Source organism: Humulus lupulus, chromosome 7 (assembly GCF_963169125.1).
Source record: "Humulus lupulus chromosome 7, drHumLupu1.1, whole genome shotgun sequence".
NCBI lineage: Eukaryota > Viridiplantae > Streptophyta > Magnoliopsida > Rosales > Cannabaceae > Humulus > Humulus lupulus.
Window position 1 is genome coordinate 28,287,415 of NC_084799.1, and position 25,689 is coordinate 28,313,103.

Genomic DNA, 25,689 nt, shown 5'->3' on the forward strand with positions numbered 1-25,689 from the left:
CTCATAACTAGATAAATTTTACAAAATAACATACTTGACATTGTACGCCCTGGTTTTCCCACGGGCTGTTTAGCAGGACGAGCCTCGGACTAAACATAATTTAGTCCGAGGCTCCCACAGGCCAGAGGCTCTATTTTCAGGACGGGCCTTTTCTAGCTCGAGGGGGTCCTGTTTCCAGCTCGCTCCTGTTGCACCAGGAGCTGGGAACAACATCCGGCGACCACTGACGGATCAGCTCGGGTTATGGATTGCTCCGGTAGCGAGCTTCTCAGGAAGCTCTGACCCTATGGGAAGTCAACACGCAAGATAAACGTGCATAATCCTGCCATCACGTGTCCGATATCCCCCTGACTTCTCGGACACGCAGCAGGAACGTGCGTATTCAGACACCCACGGATGAGTTGGGCCGTGCGGCCCATTATCTCCTTCCATACTGATTAGACCACACTTGTGTGTCAGGTTTAGGAATTAATCATGAATATCACAGACTTGATATGACAAATGGTAAGGTCACGAGATGACCTCCCTACCAACTTCCAGGTGTCTTCTCCTATAAATATGGAGACCCTGGGAGTTGATAGGGGTTGGAAAAATAGTCTTGTAAGAACTATATACTTTGTAAACCAATTACCCAGAAAAGATCAATAATATTGACTAGTGGAGTAGAAGGATTTTAACCTTCGAACCACTTAAAAACGTGTTTAGGGTCACCTAGTTCTTTCCACAAAGATTTCATAGCTGCGACGGTTCTACTTTTAAGTACTAATCTCTTTCTCTTCTTCTCTTAATTATCTGTTGCCGAAGAACCGCGTCAACAGTTTGGTGCTTTCATTGAGAGCAAGTCCGATTAGTACTACCACAAACATACAACTATGGTGACCACTCGATCCAAACATGGCAACGAGACAGAACAGCATGATGGGCAGGAGGCCCGCCATGTTGCCCTCCCCGATGAGCAAGTTCCTGAAGTCCAGCAAAGGCCAGGAAAGCAGCCGGCCGGCCAAGACGACACTGGTAGTTCGGCGCCCCGGCCGCCTAATCCGAATCCATGTTATTACACTGCGGTGGAGATGGAGAATGCTCAGCTGAGGAGCCAGCTAGCAGCAGCTGGTCAGCAAATCCAGGATATTCTGAGTCGACTACCCCCTCTCACAACCAACGGTAACGTTGGAGAGAGGCAAGGCGAGGCTCCTAAGTCTCGCCGGAGTAATCGATCCAGGCATAGCCGTTCGGGTAGACTCCCTGCAGCCAACTCCACCCCTTCAACGCACCATCAAGAGGCGAACTTCAGGGAAATGCCTCAGACCGAACAGCAGCAGTACAACCGTTCGGTTAGGACATCAACCCCTAGCTCTCAGCCTTCCTCGAGGACGCCCAGAAGAGATCGAGGAAATTCCCAAAGAAGGGCCGAGGGGATCCGGAGACGTCAACCCGTCCCCGAAGAACGTCCAGTTCCTCGTCCAGCTCGCCCAGCGCGAAACCATCAAGCTGGCAGGGCCGAGAGGCCCCCACCAAATTTAGTCCGTCCGGACGGCACTAGGATCGCCTCTCCGGTCAGGCATCCTCCTTCTCCCATCAGATACCCGTCTCCTCAGCCCGTCCGAGACATCCCGACCTACGGAAATAGTAGGAGAGACCCGCCATCGGCCGGGCCTTCCCGGCGCAGCAGGGTGCCGGGGGAAGGATCAGGTCGGAGCCGCCAAAGACGCACCTCGAGCCTGTCCAGCAGGAGTCACTGGACCGGTAGTGCACGGAGTGATCTTTCGGGAGGGGACCTGCGACAGCGACTAAGTTCAGCACAAAGTCACCATACTACCCAGGGAGGCGACCTTCGAGATCGCCTCAACTCTCACAAAGAGGATCGAGTTAGGGATGGTAGCCAGGCCCGCTCAGTTGGGGTCCGATCCGAAGTACGTAATGGCGGGAATGCCCCAAATGACCTATCTCCAGATAGGAGGGGCAACAACCCGCCTAATATGTACAACGGGTCCGGAGCTGTTGAACAGCCCCGGAATAACCCAGGATCTCAGGACAAAACCCTAGAGCGCTTAACTCAAATGGAGGAACTGATGAAGAAGCTCCTGTCGGAGAAAGAAAAAGACGAATATGATTCAGGGGATGAGATGGAGCTTTTCGCCCCCAACATAGCAGCAACGGCATACCCTTCTGGCTTTCGTATGCCTCACTTGTCAAAGTTCAATGAGGATGGAGACCCATCTGACCACTTAGGGATGTTCAACACCCTAATGATGGCTCATAACATCGGGCCAGAGCTTCGTTGCTTGATCTTTCCTTCCACCCTAACTGGACCTGCCAGGCAGTGGTTCAAACAAAGTAAAAGGCAGTCAATCAGCTCCTGGAAGACCTTTTCGGCTGACTTCAAGAGGGCATTCCGCGCCTCTCAGGCCGACTCCCTAGCTAACGTGAGACAGCAACCTGGAGAAACGCTAAAAGCCTACTTGAGCAGATTTGCAAATGTCGCTGCTCGAGCCAGAGACGCCGACGACAGCTCCAAACTCATGGCTATGAGGACCGGGATCCTAGTAGGCAGAGATCTGTGGAAGGATATTCAAAGGAGGGGGGTCAGCTCAGTTAGTAAATTCCTTAACAGAGCCCAAGAGTGGATAAACTTGGAAGAAGCTGAAGCTTCAGCCGCGGGGACCAGCCAGGTCCTCGAGAAGCCCGCTGGGATGGGAACAGAGATCGTAGTAGCGACTCCCGACGTCACGCAGAGTAACCAGCCCGGTGGCGGCAAAAGAAAAGGGAATGGTGAAAACATCCAGCACGGTCAAAAGAAGAATAAGTCCGTGGATAAATTCAAGCCCGTGTTCACAACGTATACCGAGCTCACCCAAACCAGAGAGAATATTTTCCTGGCCAACGCTACGCGAGTCCCCTGGAAAAGACCGGAGCCAATAAAGCACCCTAAGTGAAAGAGAGACGCTTCCAAATTCTGCCGTTTTCATAACGACGTCGGGCACAATACCGACGGCTGCAGGCACCTCAAAGATGAAATCGAGACTCTCATCTGAGCAGGTCCGTTAGCGCAATACTCGCGGAACAGGGTCCCGACAAGTCGACCCACTCCGGAGATCCCAGCCAGTCAACCTGGACCTCGAGTAGATCAGGACGTCCTTCCCCCCGTGGTCGAGGGAGAAATTTCCACCATCTCTGGAGGACCACACATGGCTGGCACGAGCAAAGGCGCCCAGAAGAGGTACATAAATGAGTTGAAGGCCCACAATGGAGGGGAGTTCGTCCCGGAACAGCGTCAATCAAAACAACAAAGATTAGAGAAACAACCGATCACTTTCACGGAGGAAGACGCGGGCCATGTCCAATTCCCTCATAACGATCCCTTGGTCGTAGCAGTCCAGCTCGCCAACCGGAGAGTAAGGAGAGTGTTAGTGGACAATGGGAGCTCGGTGAACCTCCTATTCCATTCCACCTTAGAAAAAATGGGTCTGACCGTCTCCGAGCTGAAGGCAACCTCGATGATGCTATATGGTTTTTCAGGAGAAGGGTCAGCAGCGATAGGAACGATTGAGCTGGTGATCACCCTAGGCGACGAGTCCCGAACAGTGTCCCAACTACTCGAATTCGTAGTCATTGACTGCTCCGCTGCCTACAATGCAATTTTGGGCCGACCTACGCTCGTTGCTTTCGAAGCTATCACGTCCGTCCGGCACCTCGCCATGAAGTTCCTTACTTCAACAGGGGTCTGCACTATCAAGGGCGATCAGCTCGCTGCCAGGGAATGCTACAGCATTTCCATGAAGGGAAAATCTAAACCCGGGCAGATGACGATGGCCATTCAGGATGAAGAGGAATCACAGGGACCCAAGGCGGCCCCTGAGATTGAAAAACCTCGGGTTTCCGAAGACGAAAAGCTCGCCTTAAGCGAGGACATTGACCCCCGAGTAGGCGAGGACAGGTCCGAGCTCCAAGCTATTGAAGATCTCGAGGAGGTAGGCATCGATGAACAAAACCCGTCACGGACGGTTAAGCTCGGAAAGAACCTCTGCGATAGAAGAAAGGCGGAACTGACTGCGTTTCTGAAAAAGAACCTGGACGTATTCGCATGGTCGCACGAGGACATGATAGGGATCAGTCCAAGCGTAATCATGCACACGCTCCACCTAGACAAAAGCGTCCCTGCCAAGTCTCAAAAGCAAAGGCGTTTAGGGACAACCCGAGCCAAAGCCCTTGAAGAAGAAGTGGCCCGGCTCAAAAAATGTGGCTTTATCCGCGAAGCCAGATTTCCCATTTGGGTTGCCAATCCCGTGTTAGTTCCAAAACCCAATGGGAAGTGGCGGACCTATATCGACTTTTCTGACCTGAATAAAGCCTGCCCCAAGGATTGCTTTCCGTTGCCGAGGATCGATCAACTGGTGGATGCCACGGCGGGGCACGAGCTCATGTCCTTCATGGACGCGTACTCGGGCTACAATCAGATCGCGATGAATCCAGCAGACCAGGATCATACCAGCTTCATGACCCTGACTAATGTCTATTGCTATAAGGTCATGCCGTTCGGTCTTAAGAATGCCGGGGCTACCTACCAAAGGCTGGTAAATAGAATGTTCGCGAATCAGATCGGGAAAAACATGGAAGTGTACGTCGATGATATGCTTGTCAAGTCAAAGATTGCCAGCAACCACGTCACCGATCTGGAAGAATGCTTTAACATACTGCGAGAATATGGCATGAGGCTCAATCCTCAGAAGTGCACTTTCAGTGTCGCATCGGGGAAATTCTTGGGTTTCATAGTCAATACCCGAGGAATCGAGGCAAACCCCGACAAGATCAGGTCACTGCTCGAGCTTCCATCCCCCAGGTCGCGGAAAGATGTCCAAGGCCTCACAGGAAGGGTGGCAGCACTGAACCGGTTCATTTCCAAATCGACCGACAAGTGCCTGCCCTTCTACAACCTGCTCCGCGGAAACAAGAAGTTCGAATGGACAGTAGAATGCGAAGGCGCATTCCTCGACCTAAAAACGCACCTGGCTGAGCCACCTGTGCTGTCAAAGCCCAAGGTAGGAGAACCTCTTTTCCTCTACATGGCCGTCACTGAGGACGCAGCTAGTGCCGTTTTGGTGCGAGAAGAGGACCAGGCTCAGAAACCGGTCTATTACATCAGCAAGAGACTCCTCGGTGCTGAGTCAAGGTACCCGTTGATGGAAAAACTGGCGTTCTGCCTAATCACGGCCTCGCGAAAACTCAGGCCATACTTCCAGTCCCACTATGTACACGTCATGACCGATCAGCCTCTAAGGCAGGTTTTGCAAAAGCCTGAAGCCTCGGGATGCTTGCTAAAGTGGGCGGTCGAACTCAGTCAGTTCGAGATTTTCTATACTCCCCGAACTACCATAAAAAGTCAAGCCTTGGCCGACTTCATGGCAGAATGCGCGGGATTCCATGAGATCCCATCGGAAGACTCGCATCAGCTCACCTCCTCAGGTTCATCGTGGAAGATCTTCGTTGATGGCTCATCTAACGAGAACGGCTCCGGGGCCGGAATCATTTTGATATCCCCAGAGGGGCATAGATTCCACTCGGCGCTGAGGTTCGGGTTCAAGGCATCTAACAACGAGGCAGAGTACGAGGCCTTGTTAGCTGGACTTAGGATAGCCAGCGAGCTAAAGGCAAGCTCTGTCCAATGCTTTAGCGACTCCCAGCTCGTGGTGAATCAGGTCCTAGGCGAGTATCAGGCGCGGGGTCCCAAGATGGCCTCCTATTTGGCTAAGGTAAAATCCGAACTGTCTACGTTTGGGCAAGGGTCGATCGAACAGATACCTCGGGAGCAGAACGCCAATGCAGATGCTCTCGCCAAGCTCGCCACCTCGGGAGAGACAGAAACCCTGGGGTTGGTGCCAGTTGAGTTCTTGGAGAAACCCAGCATAGACGGAGATCGAGCAGATATTGGGATGATTGACATCAGGCTGACCTGGATGACTCCCATTGTTGAGTACCTCGTCGAGGGCAAGTTACCCGAAGGGCGCAACGACGCACGACGAGTCCTTTATCAAGCTCCGAGGTATACGCTAGTCGAGGGGGTGTTGTACCGACGTGGGCATTCCTTACCCCTCCTCCAGTGCGTTCTTCCAAGTGAAGCGAAGGCCATCCTGCAAGAAGTTCATGACGGATTCTGCGGAGATCACACTGGGGGGCAAAGCCTGGCCTTGAAGATCCTCCGGCAGGGTTATTACTGGCCGACTCTGTCCAAAGACTCGATCTCATATGTAAAAAAGTGCGACAAGTGTCAGCGGTTCGCTGCGGTTGCACGAGCTCCTCCGACCGAGCTAAAAATGATTTCGTCTCCCTGGCCCTTCGCCATTTGGGGGATAGATCTAATAGGCGCCCTGCCCACCGGAAAGGGCGGGGTCCGTTACGCCGTGGTAGCCATTGACTACTTCACCAAGTGGGCCGAAGCAGAGCCGTTGGCGACAATAACATCGAAAAAGGTGCTAGATTTCGTGGTTAAAAGCATCATATGTCGATTTGGCCTACCCAAAAAGATCGTCTCCGACAATGGCACTCAATTTGACAGCGACCTGTTCACCGAATTTTGCGAAAGGCACGGAATTGTGAAAAGCTTCTCGTCCGTGGCCTATCCCCAGGCGAACGGCCAGGTCGAGGCTGTCAATAAAACTCTGAAGGCAAGCCTCAAGAAGAGGCTAGATGAGGCAAAGGGGATCTGGCCAGAACAGCTCCCCCAAGTTCTGTGGGCCTATAGGACCTCACATCGGACTCCCACGGGTCACACTCCTTTCTCCCTAACCTTTGGAAGTGAAGCAGTCCTCCCCGTGGAGGTGAAGGTCCTGTCGCACAGGATCCGGTCCTACGACCAAGACAAGAACCACGAGCTCCTATGCCACTCCTTAGACTTAATGGATGAAAGGCGAGAGGATTCACAACTCCAGCTCGCCCATTATCAACAGAAAATCACTCGCTACTTCAACACTAAGGTCAAAAGACGTGCCTTTAGCGTTGGCGATTTGGTCTTGAGGAGAGTTTTCCTGGCCGGGAAAGATCCCAAAGATGGGGTTTTGGGACCAAGCTGGGAAGGACCATACCAGGTCATCGAAGTCATCAAAGAGGGAACTTATAAGTTAGCTCGACTTGGTGGAGGGGCGGTCCCGCGGACTTGGAATGCTATCCACCTAAAGAAATATTATCAATGAACATTTGTAAGGCCTAGAAGGTCACCTTCCATGTATAAATAAAAATCAAATGTTCCTCGTTATTTGCAAGTGTAATTTTAAAGTAACAACGAAAGACCCTTTCCCAGTTACTTGGGGGGCATATGGTACCTGGATATATCCAGGTCTCCTTAACGACTTAGGTGTTAATTTTTATCTACGGATAAGAGTTATCACAAACTAAGTCCTATCCTGGTCTTAACCAGGTCATAAAACTTAGAAGTTAGCTAAAATTTGTTGACCGTGGTTCTTCTTTAAAGAGCCCGGGATACGGATAAAAGTTGACGCGATCTGAGTTTTTTCAAAATAAGTTCCTGGTCTTAACCAGGTCATAAAACTTAGAAGTTAGCTAAAATTTGTTGACCGTGGTTCTTCTTTAAAGAGCCCGGGATACGGATAAAGTTAACTCGAACTAAGTTCATAAAAATAAAGAGATAAATTGTGACCAAATGCATAAAAATATATATGTAAAACTGGTTGGGCAAATTGTCTCGAGGCGGAAACGCCTCACATAAAAAAGAGAATTACAATAGAAAAGAGTGTTCAAAATACGTAAACGAGAAGCGTCCTAAGCCCCATCAGCTGGCCCTTTGGAGGTCGCGGTCTCGCCCTGCTCCGCCGCGGCAGAGGCCTCTCCAGTCTCCGATGGAGGAGCCTCCTTATTCAGGCGGGCTTGAAGCTGCGGCAACAAGAATGCCCAGAGGTCCGGCGGCATGAAGGAAAAGTCCGCGTCCGGATTGTGGGACCAGCAGTGATAGAACAGGTCCTGTAAGGACTGCTCCGACACGACCCGCTCGTCTTTCAGGGCGGCCTGGGAGGCCTGGACTTCGGCCTTCGCCGCCTCAAGATCTGTCCGCGATGCGGCCAAGGAGTTTTTAAGCTCTAGGTTCTCGGAGCGAAGCTTCTCTAGCTCGGATGCGGCCAGGGAGTGTTTAAGCTCTTGGTTCTCCGAGTGGATCTTCTCTAGCTCGGCTCTAGAGGCCGCCAGAGCGTCTCTCGCCTCCTGAGACTCCTGGAGGGCGGTCTGGCGATCAGCTTCCAAACCCTCGAGCTGGGCCTTGGTCCTAACGATGCCTCTATAGGCGGCAGCCATGCCCTGCAAGAAAAGAATGATAAATTAGCAAACTGGAAGGAAAAGGCGGCGTGTGAGTGTTAAAGCCTTAAAAGAAGGGGGCACTTTACCGTTAAAGTCATGTCCATAGCAGACTCTATAACTCGGACCGGGCTCGTTGTTTCGATGGCCCGGAGCTCCTTCTCCCTGATATTGTAATAGTGGCTGACGGCGTAGCTAGCGGACTCATACACCGTACCCCGGAATGCTTCGGGCATCTTCTCCAGAGCCCGGGGGTCGACCAGGATACGCACGTCCGGGGCTGCCGCGGTCAGATTTCCGACCTCTATTACCCCGTCCTGGGCGGCCAATGGAGATCGTTGGGGTGGCGGGTGCATGAGTCCTGTCCTGGCGACAGGGAGGTTCGCCCCCGCGACCTGGGATGGCGGGGCTTTCTCCTTCTCCTTAGCCGGGGATTTGGTGGAGGCCCCGGCCGAGCTCTTGGACTCGCGAAGCCTCTTTAACCTCGGCCCTGCTGGGGGATTCCCACCGAACACAACGCCCCGCAGACTATTCCCGGGCTGAGACATCTCTTCTGCCAAGAACAAAAAACATGGTTATTAGCAATCATGCAGAAATAAAGACAAAAGGTCCAAAGGCAATAAGAAAGCAAATACTAAGGGAACCCTACCCCCCGAGCTGGAAGAGCCTAGCACGATTATCTCGCGAACTAGCGAAGGTTCTAGGTCCGGTTCTGAATCGGGGCTGGACTCTTCTACGTACTGCCTAATCCCCGGAGCATAGATGCCCCTCTGGAGCGCAGGCCACGTGCGTAAATTGGTCCCGTACTCCTCAAAAATGGCCGACCTAAAGGCTAGGGTATTATCTACTACTACGGTACCCTTAGGCCGACTCTCTTGGTTGTCCAGCACGAGCTGGTCAACGCAGTGGAGCAGGAGCGTGTCCAGGTCCGGATTCCTTGGGTGACGATGGACGAGCTGCCTAGGGTTGAACCTAACCAGCCGGGGGTCTGCAGTGGCCCTATCTACGTTCTTAAATAAGTAAGAGTTACCTTGACCGGAAGGACTCGCGGCTGCTCCGGATTGGGCCCTCTCCTCGCTCATCCCCTGGGCGACCTCCAAGGTCCTCTTCCTGTTCCTCACCAGAGGAACTTCCTCACCTTCTTCCTCGTCTTCGTCGTCTGCGACCTCCTCCGCGACGATCGGTCTGTTGTCGCGAGCTGGGGGAGGCCCCCAGGGCCTTTTCAAATTCAAAGTCTGATTTGGGAAAATCAGCTTGCAGAATACCATCGTCTCGTCCGTCACGAGCACGCGGTAGTCTTTCTCACTGGGGGGCAAGTTCGCCAGTGTATCGTATTGACCCCCGAGGGTCACAGACTTTTCGGTCCTCGAGTAGATGGCTGCAAGGTTGGTTGAAATCAGAAGTGGAATAAGGGACGAGCTAAAATAAGATAACCGTTAAAAGGCGAGCTAAATCAAGGATCACTTACGAGGGCGGTTGAAATAGTGATGATCGCAGTTTCGGAACCCAGTTGACATAAAAAACTGGTCTTTGAAGTCGTTTGGATGGCTCGGCAGCTCGATCACTGCTGCTGTGTTAGGGAAGCGGGTTAAGTAATAGAACCCGTCGCCTCGCCCCCGCTGGTCCGGGCTGGCTTTGAGGCAAAAGAAATATAGAATATCAGCAGGAGTGGGGACCTCCCACTCATGCTTTTGGAACAAATACCTCAATCCCGCCAACAGACGGTATGAGTTAGGGGGGAGCTGAAATGGGGCCAACCCCACATAGTTCAGAAAATCAGCAAAATACTGATCCAGGGGGAGGAAGGCCCCTGCCTTGAAGTGTTCCCCGCTCCAGGCCGCGAACGACTTGTCGAGCGGCGTGCAGCTCCGCTCCCCATCCGCCGCAGGTCGGGCGATCACGGAGGTCTTCCCCAGAGGAATGTTGTGGTTGAGGAAGATTTTGGTGATCTTTGCCTGGCTGGTTATCTTCGAGACGATTCTCTCCGCCTCGAAAAACGCGTCAGGGGCCACCTCGGCTTGCTTCTCCACCGCTGGCCCAAAGTGAGGAATTGGCGAGCTGGTCACCACCACCTTTCCTTTATCCTACTGGGAGGACGAACTTCCCACATTCTTCTGTGGCAGATTTCTCTTTGGAGCCATCTGGTCGCCTATCGAACAAAAGAAAACACTTTAGAAAAGGCGACCCAAGCAGGAGAGTGAAGCAAGTATTCTGTACACGAGCTGGGGTAAGCCCATCCCGTGGAGAGTGGTGCCACGCATTCCAAGGAACACGTGCCTATGCCCTCAACAGATCCCAGATTACTCGGAATTCGTGTGTCAGAGGACTCAGAGTAAAAAATTGCCTTGGGGGGAAAGTTTCAACAAGCAAGGCATGGCAAAACCGCTTTTAAGGCGTATTCCCCAAGCTACCCGGTTTTTGCACCCAAAATTTCTAAGGATCCTACCCAGAAATTGTTCCTAAGAGAGAACCATGGAACCCATATTCTAAGACGATGTCCCATGGCAAGTGTGCCCTAATCTAAGAAGGGCTGTCACCCTCCATATCCGCGCGACCCAGAAAACCTCTGCATGTGGCTACAGTAAAAAAATTTGCCTAAGCTACAGTGGCATGCTTTCAAAAATAAACAAGGACAGGAGACTTACAGTATATGGTTAGATGGTGAGTGAGGTTGCTGCGCTGGTAGGAGCTTCGTTGGCACAGTGGTCTCCAAAGTTTTGAAGGAACTCGTGCGCTTAAGCTTCGTGAACGAAGAAGATGAGAGCAATGGAAGTGAGGGTTTTGTTCTTCAGAAGGTCAGAGAAAACAAGGAAAGTTGAGAGGTTTTGAATGGTAAGGTGGCCCGTGCGTGGGATGACCACCCCTTTTTATACACGGGAAGGATCACGTGTAAAAGGCCCTTGGGAGACCCTCCACTCGAAATGTGAAACGACGGCTGGACAGTAGGCTAGGCCATTTAATGCGGTTCTCGTAGAGTGTACCGTCGCCACCCACGGCGTTCCACGTATCAGACGCATGCGAAAAGCATGGAATGCGAAGGGTTGTGGGAGAAGTCTAAAAGCCCCTACTGTGGTCTCCCATATCTGACGTCATAGACCACGAGCAGGAGCTTGGGGGGCAGATGTACGCCCTGGTTTTCCCACGGGCTGTTTAGCAGGACGAGCCTCGGACTAAACATAATTTAGTCCGAGGCTCCCACAGGCCAGAGGCTCTATTTTCAGGACGGGCCCTTTCTAGCTCGAGGGGGTCCTGTTTCCAGCTCGCTCCTGTTGCACCAGGAGCTGGGAACAACATCCGGCGACCACTGACGGATCAGCTCGGGTTATGGATTGCTCCGGTAGCGAGCTTCTCAGGAAGCTCTGACCCTATGGGAAGTCAACACGCAAGATAAACGTGCATAATCCTGCCATCACGTGTCCGATATCCCCCTGACTTCTCGGACACGCAGCAGGAACGTGCGTATTCAGACACCCACGGATGAGTTGGGCCGTGCGGCCCATTATCTCCTTCCATACTGATTAGACCACACTTGTGTGTCAGGTTTAGGAATTAATCATGAATATCACAGACTTGATATGACAAATGGTAAGGTCACGAGATGACCTCCCTACCAACTTCCAGGTGCCTTCTCCTATAAATATGGAGACCCTGGGAGTTGATAGGGGTTGGAAAAATAGTCTTGTAAGAACTATATACTTTGTAAACCAATTACCCAGAAAAGATCAATAATATTGACTAGTGGAGTAGAAGGATTTTAACCTTCGAACCACTTAAAAACGTGTTTAGGGTCACCTAGTTCTTTCCACAAAGATTTCATATCTGCGACGGTTCTACTTTAAAGTACTAATCTCTTTCTCTTCTTCTCTTAATTATCTGTTGCCGAAGAACCGCGTCAACAGACATGCTCTTCAAAAGATGAAAATGGTAGAGAGAAAATAGTGAAAAGAAGAGAGAAAAATATGAAGTGTAGGAGAGGTTGAAAAGATGAAGAAGAAGAGCTCCCCCAAATGGTCTTACAAGATTCTATTGATAGGCAAAATATGGAGATTAAATTAATCAAATTAAAATAAATAAATTGATTAATTTAATTGTGTTGGGAAGTGGTAGGATAAATAGAGTAAGAGTAGGAGTATTGGAAAGATGAAATGTTTGGTTGGGTAAAATATTAGTGAAAAGCTAGGGTAAAAAAAATGAATTAGGAATGTTTATTTAGGTAAGAAAAATAGGGAAGAGTGAATTGATATTTGAGTGAAAGGAAAAAAAATATTGGGAAGAAAAATGTGACTTTTTGGTCTTTTTGGTGGCTGTTTGGTGCTGAAGGAGTGCTGGGCCGAATGGGCCTGGACTGGGAACTGGCCAGGCGGGCCTGGGTGGATTGCTGAACATGGCTGGGCAGCTGTGTGGAGAGCAGGCCCATGGTGCTGGAGTGTGCTGGCGCTGGCTTGTGATGGTTTCGGCTGGGCAGGAAATGGTCAAGTCACGTTGGGGTGATGCTGAAGCAAGGAAGAAAGCTGGACAGGTGGCGTTGGAGTAGCTGATTGATGAGTGATGCTTCAGTGTTGGTGTTGAGAAAGCCAGGCGTGGGAAGTGGAATGATGAAGCTGATTGGCATTGGGCCTTGTTTGGTCGTGGGCCTTGGTTATGGCATTTCAAGAATGCCATTTTTTCTTTCTTTCTTTACTTTAAAAATGCCACATTTTCTTTATTTTTCTTTCTTTTCAAGAGCAAAAGTGTCATAAATTTCCCTACAAAATAAATACACAATAAATCATAATAAAATATTTTCAACTATAAAATAAATCAATTTAATTCTTTGAAAATATTAATTATAAATTAATTTATATTTCACATTTAAGTTCAATAATACACCATTTTTTTTTACCACTAACTTAACAATAATAATTCAAATAATTAACTACAACATTTTACAACAAAATACTTATAAAAACACACAAAATTATATAAAATCATGATAAGACTACTAAATTCAAAATTACTTAAAAACTTAATAAATCAATTAAAAACTCAAGAATTTAGCAACAATTAGCACATAAGAAGTGGTAAAATAACTCTATTTTGTAGAGTTATCAATTTCTTTGCCTGCCTCTGGAATCCTTTTATGTCGATGGTGTAGCGCCCCGTCGGGTGATTGACATCGCATAACTTGATGCAAAGTGGAGACCACGTCTTGCATTCTGTGGATCCAGTTTCTCCCTATGATAGCGTTGCAGCTTGTGACGGAGTCCACTACGAGGAAGTCTACTGGCAAAGTGCATTCTGCAGCGACTACGTTTAGCCTGATAGCGCCCTTCGAGTACACTCTTTGACTATTGAATCCCAGGATCGGTGTAACAGAGGGTCTGATCTGACTTTCTTCGAGACCCATCTTCTAGGCTTCCCAGAAGAGAACATCAACGCCGCTGTCTTTGTCAACTAAAACTCTGCCCAATTGGCAATGGTCAACCTGTAGCGTGATGACCAAAGGGTCTTCATGGGGTAGGTGTACTGCCCGTAGGTCATCTTCTGTAAAAGTTATTGCAGAGGCTGGGTAGCATCTGTCTTTTGAGGTGACAAAATTAACGACGTGGCCTAATGATCTTCTTTCCTCCATTCTCTTATGGTTTTTGGTCTTCTGCTCTTGTTCCGTGGTTAGTTCCACGGTCCCGCGTATCATGGGGACTTGTTTGAGAGGTTCTTGCGAGCTTGTAGAAGCCACATTTGTGGAGGCCGTCGCCGTTGGTGGTGTTGGGGAAAGTGCAGTATTGGGTCATGGGATGTCGGGCCTATTTGGTCCTTTAATGTACTGGGTCAATCGCCCGTTTATCATGAGGGCCTAGATCTGGTTGTGGAGGTTGTGGCATTCAGAAATCGTGTGGCCATGGTCCTTGTGGAAGATGTAAAACCTATTCTTATCTCTTCTTTCTGGGGGAGTGGTGATTTTGTATGGTTCCTGCCATATGGGTCTGTCTTTGTTTTCTTCGTAGATGACCTCCTGGGGGACAGTGTACTCGAAAGAGGAGTACCGTGGTGGGTCTTGGTTTGTTCTTGGCCTTTTTCCCCCTTTCGTATGGTCGGACTCCTACCTTTTTCTTTTCTCGTCCCTTGTAGATGGAGGGGGAGGGTTGTTTGCTGGCGGTGTTGAAATGAGAGCGGACTTCTTCTGCGCACGTTCTCGAAATTCCAAGACCCTAAAGACGCCCTCTGCTCGGGCCTGGATTTTGGCCATGTCGTACGGTGGGGTCATAGTGAGATTCTCGTGTAAGAGGGACCTCACTTGCGGAATTTTGATGAAGAGGTTGGCTACGGTTGCTGGCTCTACATCGTGGATCTGGTGTACAAGGTCAATGAAACGTTGCAGGTATGACTTTGGGTGCTCATTTTCTCCTTGTTCAATTCGGTAGAGGTCTACCATCGTTCTTGGAGCTTCGCGGTTGTCATTGTATTGCTGAAGAAAAGCTCTGCGAAGGTCCCCAAAGCTGCTGACAGAGCCAGGTTTTAGTTGTCTGAACCACAGCAGAGCTGGTCCAGAAAAGGTTGTGGAGAAGACTTTGCACTGTATGGCTTCATTATTGACTTCCAAGGCCATCTTCTGTTGGAACTGGAATAAGTGATTGAGCGGGTCTCCCTTCCCATTGATGTGGGTAGGGGGGAATCACGAAATCTCTTGGCTTGGGCTCGTTCTGTATCCACTCCACAAAAGGTGATCTGTCGGCAGTTCTCGAAGCCAAATCTACGTAGTTAGAGGCGTACGCAGATCTTCCATCGGAGAACTTCTGCATTACCTCTCATAGCATCTCTTCCTTCCAGCTCTCCAAGAACCTGGTAGAGGGGGTACCCTCTTCGGCTGTTACACCTTGTGGGGCCCATACCTGGGTCTGTTGGGGCCCGTTCTCAGCGTCAAGTTGGGTTGTTCTTATGGGTTCTGCGTCAATTCGTGTATGTGTTTCACACCGATCCGCCCATCGCTCGCCAGTCCTTTGATGTTGACGTGTTGGAGACAATGGCACAGGACCCTGGGATCCTTCTCTGATGTAATGAGCATTCCTTTCGAGTGAGTCGATCTGGATGACCTGAGCTCCTGATCCATCAAGATTGGGACTTTCTTTGTCTTGGGCTTTACGCGTGGCTTCATTTGTTCTTCGCAACTCGGCGATCTCAGCCTCTAGTTTGGCCTGAGCTGCGGTCAGTGCCCTGATGACCTCATCAGATCATTGTTGACTAGCTTCCAACAGTCGACACATCTTGTCGATTTGATCGCTGACATCCGTCGCAGGGGCGATCGGGGCGACTGTACTTGGTGCTCCATTGTTTTTTGGCGGCATGGTTTTCGTGTTCGAGTGAATCTTGATCGTTTGGAAGTTTCTTGATTCAAAGATTTTGTGGGAGAGGTTCCCACAGACGGCGCCAAATTTTTGATGCAACAATTTTGTCTTTCTAAATCGAGAGGTACTTGCCGTCAAACTCTGGTTCTTCGGTCCTTCTTCGTCAATGTAGATGACTCCGATGATCGTCGAACCATCTGGGTGTACCTGCAAAAAAGACACTCTGATGCTTAAGTCAGATTCTATTCCCCTTATCAAAATGAGAACATGGTAGTTATAGAGTAAGAAACATTAGGGGGTTAGTCGATTAAGTCTGTTCCCTGATTGGTTGGAGGAGGAGCTGAACTTCCCTCTGAAATGCTTTCGGATCTTTTAAGTATGCAAAGGACAGAGGCGAGGTCCGCCTCTGATTCTGGTGCCTCTGCAGGGGCTAAAATGCTCCGTTTCAATTTACTTAAAATGGAGAAACCTTTGGCGCGAATATTTTGAGCCCAACAATTGTCTAGAATTGTTAATGGGGTAGCTCATACATTATCTAGAAATTATTTACTAGCTACTAACAACATTGTGTGGTGGCCAAATTTACTTAACTCTATTGGACCCAAATTTTAACCGACCTCTTATCAATGATATTTACTTGGCTTTTTCCTATTAAAAAAAACTTAATTCACTGTCTAAAGGAAAAAACCAATGTTGTTTGCTTGTGGCAACAATTTCAAAAATAAATTTCTTAATATTATAACAGTATATGCATAGCAATTATTAAAAAAATTGTTATCAGAGGCAAAATCGTAAATAAGATAAGCTAGAATCCTAAATATTGTAATAAAATAGAAAAATGTTCACCGAAAAATCATAAGCATTATTTCTATTTATAACTAAATGATTCATGGTAATAAATTAATTTATGACCAAGTCATAACTAGAATAATCGTCCCAAATGTATTGAAAATGTCAATTTCTTTAATGAGAAAACTTCAAAAGCCGTAAACTAAAATATCAATGTATTATGCATACAATTTATGTTGCATACACTGAAGTCATATGCCCCGTTTTCATACATTCATGTCTTTAGCTTTCAAACTCTAATCTTCAAGTAAAACAATAGAAGAAAATCTGATCAAACTTAAACAATGAAGAGTCCTCCTCAATAAACCATTGAGATGAAGACATTGGCCTGACAAAACCACAAAAGAGAAAAGGTCATCCCTCGTCACGATCGGTGCCACGCAGTGACCGCAGCACCACATGCAAGAACTCCACGTGTAGGTAGCTTAATATTGTCATGTGTAAAGGTCATACAAATGCCTATTTTTCCGTATATAAAGAAAGAAAAGGCTTTGTACATTTGATATATGTAACACCATCTTCACAAGTAACTAACGTTAAGAATGGCGTCGAATCTTACACCAGTGCTGGCTTATATAGTTATCTATGTAAGGGACGTAGCGAGATCTATAACGTTCTACGAAAAAGCTTTCGGTTTTAGCGTTCGTCGCTTGGACAAATCTCATAGGTATTATTTATATTTATAAAAATATATACATATTAATCTAATTATTAATAATGGGTTAATTTTTAAATAACTACTTATTAGGTGGGGAGAACTAGAGACTGGGCAGAGCACCATAGCCTTTACACCGCTACATCAACATGAAACAGATGAGGTGACAGGATTGGTTGAGACCACAGCCGAGTCTTGCGGTGAGAGACAACCTGTCGAGGTTTGCTTTGCCTTCTCCGACGTCGATGCTGCTTATAAGGTATATGTATATTTATCTGCATGCGCACTAATTGGGGTTCGGGCTCTTATTATAATAAACTCATTTCATTTATTACTTATTTATAATTAGTAATCCCAACATGGGGCTTAAGTGCAATTTTCTTAAGAAAACAAAAAATAACTAATATTAATGAATAAATGCAGAAAGCAATAGAAAACGGTGCAGTTCTTGTAAGCGAGCCAGAAGAAAAGGAATGGGGCCAGAAAGTTGGGTACGTAAGAGATATTAATGGGATTGTTGTCCGAATGGGAAGTTACGTTCAGTCACCCAAGCATGACTGATTTATTTCAAAAGCCCTTCTTTATGTGTACTGTGTTATGCTTTTAGTCACAATAATGTCTTCTCCGAGGCTGTTTCTGGCCCTACTTAAAATTGTACCTTGTGTTTCTGTCTATACGTCGTTCATGAATAAAGGTCGAGTGTCTCTTTCTTTAATGACTGGCGAACCCTTTAAATACAGTGCTTAACTTGACATTTTTCACTAGGGAATACTATAATAAATTACATGGTAAGGCCAATTGACCTACACATTAAAGAGAATAGGAGTGATGACAATTTAGCCCATTGGTTAGTAATTTTAGCTAAGAATCAAATGACTGCGGACAATGAAGTGTACACAAATAGGTTTTTAGATCAAATGAATTTGGACTTAAAATGTGAAACGCAAAACCCCACTTTGCCGGTCACGGCCGGTTGTTCCCAAAATTGCAATTGATATTAAAAAAAAAAGAACGTTCAAAATTCTGACATAAACGAAAAGTGATCAAAAACAGAGACTGGATTTATGACAAGAACACTTCGTTGCCAAGCACTAATTAAAACGCTTTGAATACAAAGATGTCTCCAGTCATAGCAAATACTGTGACTTAAAGAGAAAAAAGAAAAACAAATATAAAAATAAAAAACAAAATAGGTGAAGAAAAAGTAAAAGAGGAGATTGATGCCAGAATTTCAATGGCATGCTACAAGGACCAACCCCATTTTCTGGCAAGGCAGTAGTTACCAACACAATTAATTAATACAAGCTTTTAGCCCCCACGCGAGTAGAAAACGCCTTGAATGGTGAATCACAACATTTCTTGAGACTTTCTCACACATCGGCTGACCTTTTTCTTGAACTCCTCTCTCCTATCTCTCCATTCCTTCTGCAACACACCAAAGGCCAACAAGGATCTTAGAACTGTTCCACTTTGTTTTTAAAAGCAGCATAAGAAAAGATTATGTATAGTGCGTTTCAACTAAAATTGAAAACTTTGAAACAAGAATATGTAAGTAAATCCCAAATCCTCAAAAACAATTGAACACTGATAGACCTTGAAGAGTTTTAAACTATTTGCTCAGCTTGTCCAATAGTAATTAAGAATACGAGTAGAGAAATCACATAGCAGAAGCATTAAAAGGGAACACATGAATAGACTTACAGCTGCTTCAACATTGGCAGGAGATTCGTCGTTGGGGCTGGAAAGCATTGATATTATACTTAAAACTATGCTTTCAACCTGCGGGGACAAAATTTACACATTGGCAATGATATAAAAATGTAAAACGATCATCAATAGGTAGTTAGAGCTTCTGACCTCTGTGAGGCAAGCAAGAGTTTTAGTGAATTTGTTTCACATTAAGCTATAGCATTAGAAAGAGAAACCATTCAACAAATAAATTAACGGAACCCCAGGACTCTTCATTAACCACCTTGACTTCATGAGGACATCTTTAAAATATTTAAGGCTGTTAAGTCACAGACGAGAAATATAGAACTCGTAATCAATCGTTAATCCTTTATAGGAAGACTTTGACTATTGCAGAAAGGAAGAGAAGAAACCTAAATTTTTCAACGATAGCATGACACCACAGAGCCAAGCCTCCCAATAGAAAATTTCATCATGAAAGCTTCAAAGACCCCTTTGATTCTTTCCTTGGGGGTGGATATGAGGCTTGAAAGACGTCGAAGCTATGTGATGAGCATATAATGATTTGCAACTCTGAAAAACTTACGAGTCCCATAGTCAAATTATTGTGCTTCATCTTCAAAGTAGGCAAAGTTAACTTATGCGCATTAAGGTTTTTTCATAGATGGCATTGACATAATATGAACCTCTCATATGGGAATGGTCCAAAGGCAAGAGAAATTCTGCAATTTGTAGTTCTATACTTCTATTTTCTTTTAAAGTAAAGACATGTCATTAAATTCTTTGCAAGACATCCATATTCTGGATCAGCACTCCAATTCAGACAGCTAAGACCCCACGACTTCACTGTTATAACTTCCACAACAAGATCATCTAACAATACCATAACAAAACTCAATTAACGGTATAATGCTAATGAGTTACGACGAAGTAAGGATTACCTTATGTTTCTACTTGTCTGAGATTATCCTTTAAAATTGTAAGACAAATGAAATACAACTACCCTTTTAATGGTAACGAAGAATCCTTAAGAAACTGGACTGGAAAACTAAAAAATCAACAAGGTCCTAAAAGCCAAACTCTAGAACTAAACCAATGAAAAAGATAAAGGATCCGTTACATTCGCACTGGAAACAAATAGTCACAATACCATATTACCAAACTCCATGTTCTTTATCATTGCAAAAAGGAAACTAGGAAAATATTTAATGCAGATTCTTCTCTTTTAAAAACAATGAACAAGAATAAATTCCACACATCACCTGGAAGGAACACCCCTATCCCACCCTCCCCTGCCCTCTCCTTAATAAAAGGCTCTTCTCTATGAATAAGCATCACGATAGCTGCAAATATTCTATTTAGGTGACAACAATTGGTGGTCAAAAGATGTGAAAGCAGCGAAATCAGCACCCATTATGCTTCCATGATTGGACTCTTCACATCTGGTCTCCCTACCCTTGCGGGTGACATCTTCAATGTGTCATAACTCATGATATTATCTCTCATATCAGATCATTACTATCTACTGTTTATTCATTTGTCAAATGATTAGCAAGAAACTCCTTAACTCAAAAGGGCCAAAACTTCCTCTCGCAAAGCTAATTGGAGCTTCTCTTTCATCTAGTGTCCAATCATGAAGTTAGGGTCTCTTATAATGAATGAGAATCTTCATACCCTCATTCATAACAAATCTATAATAATTTAGACATGACACAATTATCTATAATTAAGATGGAGATACAGATATCATTTTTAAGACATGACATACCGTATGAACAGGCGTCCAGCGCTCACTTGCAAGCTCATATCCGTTTGGATCGTCACCAGGAGGATGGAGAATTGATATGCAAACACGTCCATCAGGATAAACTGGAAAAGAAAAGAAAAAAAGCACTCTCAATACCATGAGAAGAATATCAAACAGATGGAAACTAGGGAGCATAACTAACCATTAGGATGCCAAATCTCTGAAGTAAACTTCACTGATGGAGGACTGTTTGGGTAGTTCGAGGGAAAATTCATGATTGCATTGAAAAATCCTCCATCACTGCAATAAGATGTTATATAACAATCAGTATGACGTCATGTCATCCATTGCTTTGTATGATATGATAATTTTAAGCAGGGGTATTTTCTAGATAAACATCATTGGCATCAAAACTTAAGAGAACATATAGTCCAGACTTATATACTCAAAACTAACCCAATAAAACAGCAATAAAGAAAGAAGCCAAAGCTTAAATCCACCCGACTCCCCAAAAACAGTAAATAAAACAGAATAAAAATCAACAGGTCAAATTACTAGAAGGAAAAAATGAATCCACATAACAAGAAAGGTAGTGAGCGATATGAAAGTAAATCACTGAGCACCCGCCTAAGAAAACGAGTAACTTGCCATCGATGACCTGAATTTGGAAAGCCGTTTAACAAATTCCAAATTTGAGAATATCATCATCTTCTAGGATCACACGAGAGTTAACGAAAGAAATTCGTGATGCTCTCATATACCGCATTTATTCCAAAATGAAAACTGCAATCTTTCCAACCGTCTTTAACCCCAAAAGCTAGTTTCCGATAAATCATTAACATCAGTTACATAAACATAACCAAAACCAATAATCAGCTTGAAAATTGGTTGTTCAAAACTCCAGACCGAGCGATCATCACTTTTCTTACACCTTTAATCTAGCAAAACATCCCCAAAACTGAAAGACTTTTCATTTATTGAAATTATCAGACAACACAATCCATTTCTAAAAAATACAACTAACCTCAAAAGGGAGTTACAAATTTCACCCCAGGATCCAAACAATCGCAGGCACAATATAGAACCAAAAAACCCCAAAAATTGATCAAGAAAAAAGCAAGAATTTTTGAGCTGGCAAAAATCGAAAAATAAACGTACTAAAGCGTATCGGGAGGTCCAATAATTGTAACGCTCCATTCAAATATATTCGTCTCGTCTACCAGACCGGCCGAGAACCCATCCACTGGATTCTTGCAAAGATCTGCAAACCAAAAACACAGATTAACCTCCAAGGAATAAAAATCAACATCAATTAAGATCACATCTCAAGACGATTCGAAATCCAGTAACCCTATCCGAATCAATGAGTCAAGAAATTTGAAAAAGAAAATATTCAAATACCTTTGAGCTGTTTCAGAAGGAGGAGGCTCGCCTGGGAGGCCATGATAGAGAGAGAAATGGTAAAGTTGTGGAGAGAGAAAGAGGGAGCTCGGAGCTCTCGGCTATTGCAAGGGGGAGGAGAGAGAAAGAGTTCTCCAAAGCCGACACTTAAGTGTATTTATAGACAGAAAGAAGGTTCGGAACGTGGACTCACTCATTAGTGTGTGTGGGATACGAGTCCGGCACAAGTTGTAGCTATGATACGGTGTCAATATAAATTTTAGAACCGGTTTTTGAGACCAATTGCGTGTTGACACGTAGGAAGTTTAACTTTGATGGAAATGTTGAAAAGACTTTCTTGATTAGTGTCCACTGTTGGAGCCTGACCAGTCAGATAGGATCTGTTGCTAATTACGGTAGGAAGACTGTATATTGTTAATTAATTATAGTAATAAGTAAGGTTAGGTGGCAGGCAAGTACATTCATATATTAAGTTTTTATATTATATGTATAATGTAAGTTTGTATAGTTTTAAAATTGTAAATATTGTCTATAATTTTAATAAAAATTTTATTTTAAAAAAAATATATATATAATAGAATAAATTATAGTTCTATATATATTATACATGCATAAATTATTTTTAGTTTATAATATATTTCACAATGTTATTTGGTGAATTTGATGAAGAAAAAGAGTTCTAATCTCTTGATAAAAAACAAACTATCACACAAATTTATAAAATAAAAAAATTGATGTGTATGTCTTTATTATTTTTAAATAAATATGATTTAATTATTTAAATTATCATAAAATATCTTATTTTAATTCATTTATTTATTTATTTTTATTTAAGTTTATGTTTGTTCTAGTTTTTTAATTTGGCAGTGATAACAAAATATTATATATTATATGTTTAATATAATATTAAGTTTAAATTTAATTAAATTTTATTTAAGTTATTAAATATTTGGTTTGATTATTTTTAAATAATTATCATTGTCAAATATCTCAAAAATATCTTATTTTAATTTGTTTAATTATTTATTTATTCAATTTTATTTAAGTTTAAGTCATGTTTACAATCTACCGTTAAATATAAGAATATTCTGTTAAATATAATAATATTTTGTTAAAGTTAACGGAAAAAAATAAAAAACCGTTAAAACCAATAATTTTCGTTATCTACACACTTTTTATATAGAAGAGATACACTAGCTAGAAGCAACATGCAATTGCACGTTTGCGTAGTTTGTTTATAATTTTAATAAAAACAGGTTCACTCTTATTTTTTTAAAGTATATATAATATAATGAATTATAGTTCTATAATATATATAAATATTTATATCAATAATTTCTATATATAGGACATCTAAATACATCGTATAAATATATATTTGCATGAGTACATGACATATATATATAAATTATAATAATATTTAAAAAGAAATTAATAATAGAAATAAAATAAGAATAGAAAAAGTTATAGTGTAGATAGTAGTATATACATACATAAACTATTTTTAGTTTATAATTTATCTCACAATGTTATTTGGTGAATTTGATAAAGAAAAATAGCTTCAATCACTTGATAAAAAATAAATTATCACACAAATTTATAAGATAAGAAAATGATATGTATGTCTTTATTATTTTTAAATAAATATGATTTAGAAAACAAACTATCACATAAAATTATAAGATAAAAAATGATATGTATGTCTTTATTATTTTTAAATAAATATGATTTAATTATTTAAATTATCATAAAATATCTTAAAATTTTCATATTTTAATTTTTTTTATGTTTATGTTTATTCTAGTTTTTGAATTTGACAGTGACAACAAAAAATTATATATTATATATTTAATATAATATTAAGTTTAAGTTTAATTAAATTTTATTTAAGTTATAAAATATATGGTTTTATTATTTTTAAATAATTAACATTGTAAAATATCTCAAAAATATCATATTTTAATTTATTTAATTATTTATTTATTTAAGTTTATGTCATGTTTACAATCTACCGTTAAATATAAGATTCTGTTAAAGTTAACGGAAAAAAATAAAAAATTGTTAAAGCAAATAATCTCAAAATTATGACCATTTGCAGTTGCGTTACTATCTGTTACAAACTTTTAAAATAAATAATTTAGTTCTTAATGGTACTTTATTCTATTGGTTAGATATCAATTGTTACTATATTCTTTCAAATATCTTGTTTATAAAACGTATCAAAATTATACTTCACATTGAAACTTCAAACTTTATATATTAATCAATATAGTGCCCTTCAACTAAAATATCTCATTCAATTAAAAAAATTAAAGATTCCCTCAAACAAAATTAAAGATATAAACTTCATCGACCTAATATATTAAATAATAATACTAACATGAGAATTTTTTGCTCTCTCCTCTGAAGAGTCTTACTTAGGTTTTGCTCGAGTAGCCTATTCCTTGAAACATGGAAGATCTGATAGAAAGAACAAGTTAGCTCAAGGTTGAAGAAAATGGATGGGAAGCTAATGATGAAAGTGCAAATATTATAACGTCTTAAATTTGCTAATAAGGCTTAGTGTCTTGATTAGTGTACCGAGAGAGCAATAATTAATTTAATTATGTCAATACGTGGATTAAATGATTATGTGATTAGAAATGCATGTTTAGGTGAATTACATATGCATGTGGGCCACATTTGGTTATTAGGGGCATATTTGTAATTTTGGCTTGTTGAGTATATAAATGTGAATTACATGCGTGTTGTGCTTAAGACCACAAGATTGTGGTGATATATTTGTGATGTGTGATCCAAGACGGTCCTAAGGAGCAGAATAGCTAAATAGTCACAACGGGGTCGCATATCCGGCTCAGGGGGACTAGGGTTATTTTGGGAATATAACACGTGTTCGGGGTTACCAGGTAACAGGTGATCATTTAGTGATCATTCGGGTATGTCGGGATTTAATGGGGAATTATAGGAACACTCGAAGAATTAGCGAGATATGAAAAATAACGGGATTGCCCTTGGTAGCATTAAAGAATTAAGGATATACTTAGGGATATTTTGGACTTAGGCAGCTGAGGATAGACTCAGTCCAAATAGGACTCCAGAACTAAGGGGAAACAAAAGAAAAACAACAGAAACATTAACCTCAAACTCAGCTCTCTCTCTCTCTCTCTCTCTCTCTCTCTCTCTCTCTCTCTCTCTCTCTCTCTCTCTCTCTCTCTCTCTCTCTCTCTCTCTCTCTCTCTCTCTCTCTCTCTCCCTCCCTCCCTCCCTCTCCCTTAACGTTTTCTCTCTTTCTTGGTCTTTGGAGGGGCTTGGGGAAATTTTGGAGGTAAAGCTCAGAATCAAGGCTAGGATTTGTTAAGGATTGAAACTAGGGGTGTACACGGTTTGGTTTGATGTGGTTTAGAAGAATTTTTAAACCAAACCGCTCATGCGGTTTTTTTTTAAATGAAAAACCAAACCAAACCAAACTATTAAAATTAAAAAACCAAACTAAACCATAAATAAACAGTTTGGTTTGGTTTTAACCATATAACCAAATTATTAAAATTTAAAATTTTTTTATTATAAAATAATTAACTAAATAATTGTATTTAAATAATAATAATTTTAGCTTTACTTTTAAGATCATAAAAGTCTACAAGAAGCTTATTGTCTTTGTTGTTGTAAGTTTAAGTATTTTGAATCATTTTCTAGAAGTGAGAAAAAGAAATGTTTACTTTCTAAACAATGTG

General features: G+C 43.3%; 2 protein-coding genes across 2 annotated transcripts; one reads left to right on the top strand and one right to left on the bottom strand.

Moving 5' to 3' along the window:
* Positions 1–17,003: 17,003 nt before the first annotated feature.
* On the top strand, positions 17,004–17,836 carry LOC133791054 (uncharacterized). The gene is made up of 3 exons (XM_062228941.1): positions 17,004–17,133; positions 17,215–17,380; positions 17,545–17,836. Exons 1-3 carry the CDS (start codon positions 17,009–17,011, stop codon positions 17,680–17,682), a joined length of 429 nt encoding a protein of 142 aa, XP_062084925.1. The 5' UTR covers positions 17,004–17,008; the 3' UTR covers positions 17,683–17,836.
* Positions 17,837–18,182: 346 nt separating this feature from the next.
* LOC133791053 (ubiquitin-conjugating enzyme E2 7) lies at positions 18,183–22,176 on the bottom strand. The gene is made up of 6 exons (XM_062228939.1): positions 21,959–22,176; positions 21,716–21,818; positions 20,760–20,857; positions 20,579–20,679; positions 18,823–18,900; positions 18,183–18,546 (listed from the first exon to the last, which is right to left on the bottom strand). The coding sequence occupies exons 1-6, from the start codon at positions 21,999–22,001 to the stop codon at positions 18,469–18,471; spliced, it is 501 nt and encodes a 166-aa protein (XP_062084923.1). The 5' UTR covers positions 22,002–22,176; the 3' UTR covers positions 18,183–18,468.
* Positions 22,177–25,689: the final 3,513 nt, after the last annotated feature.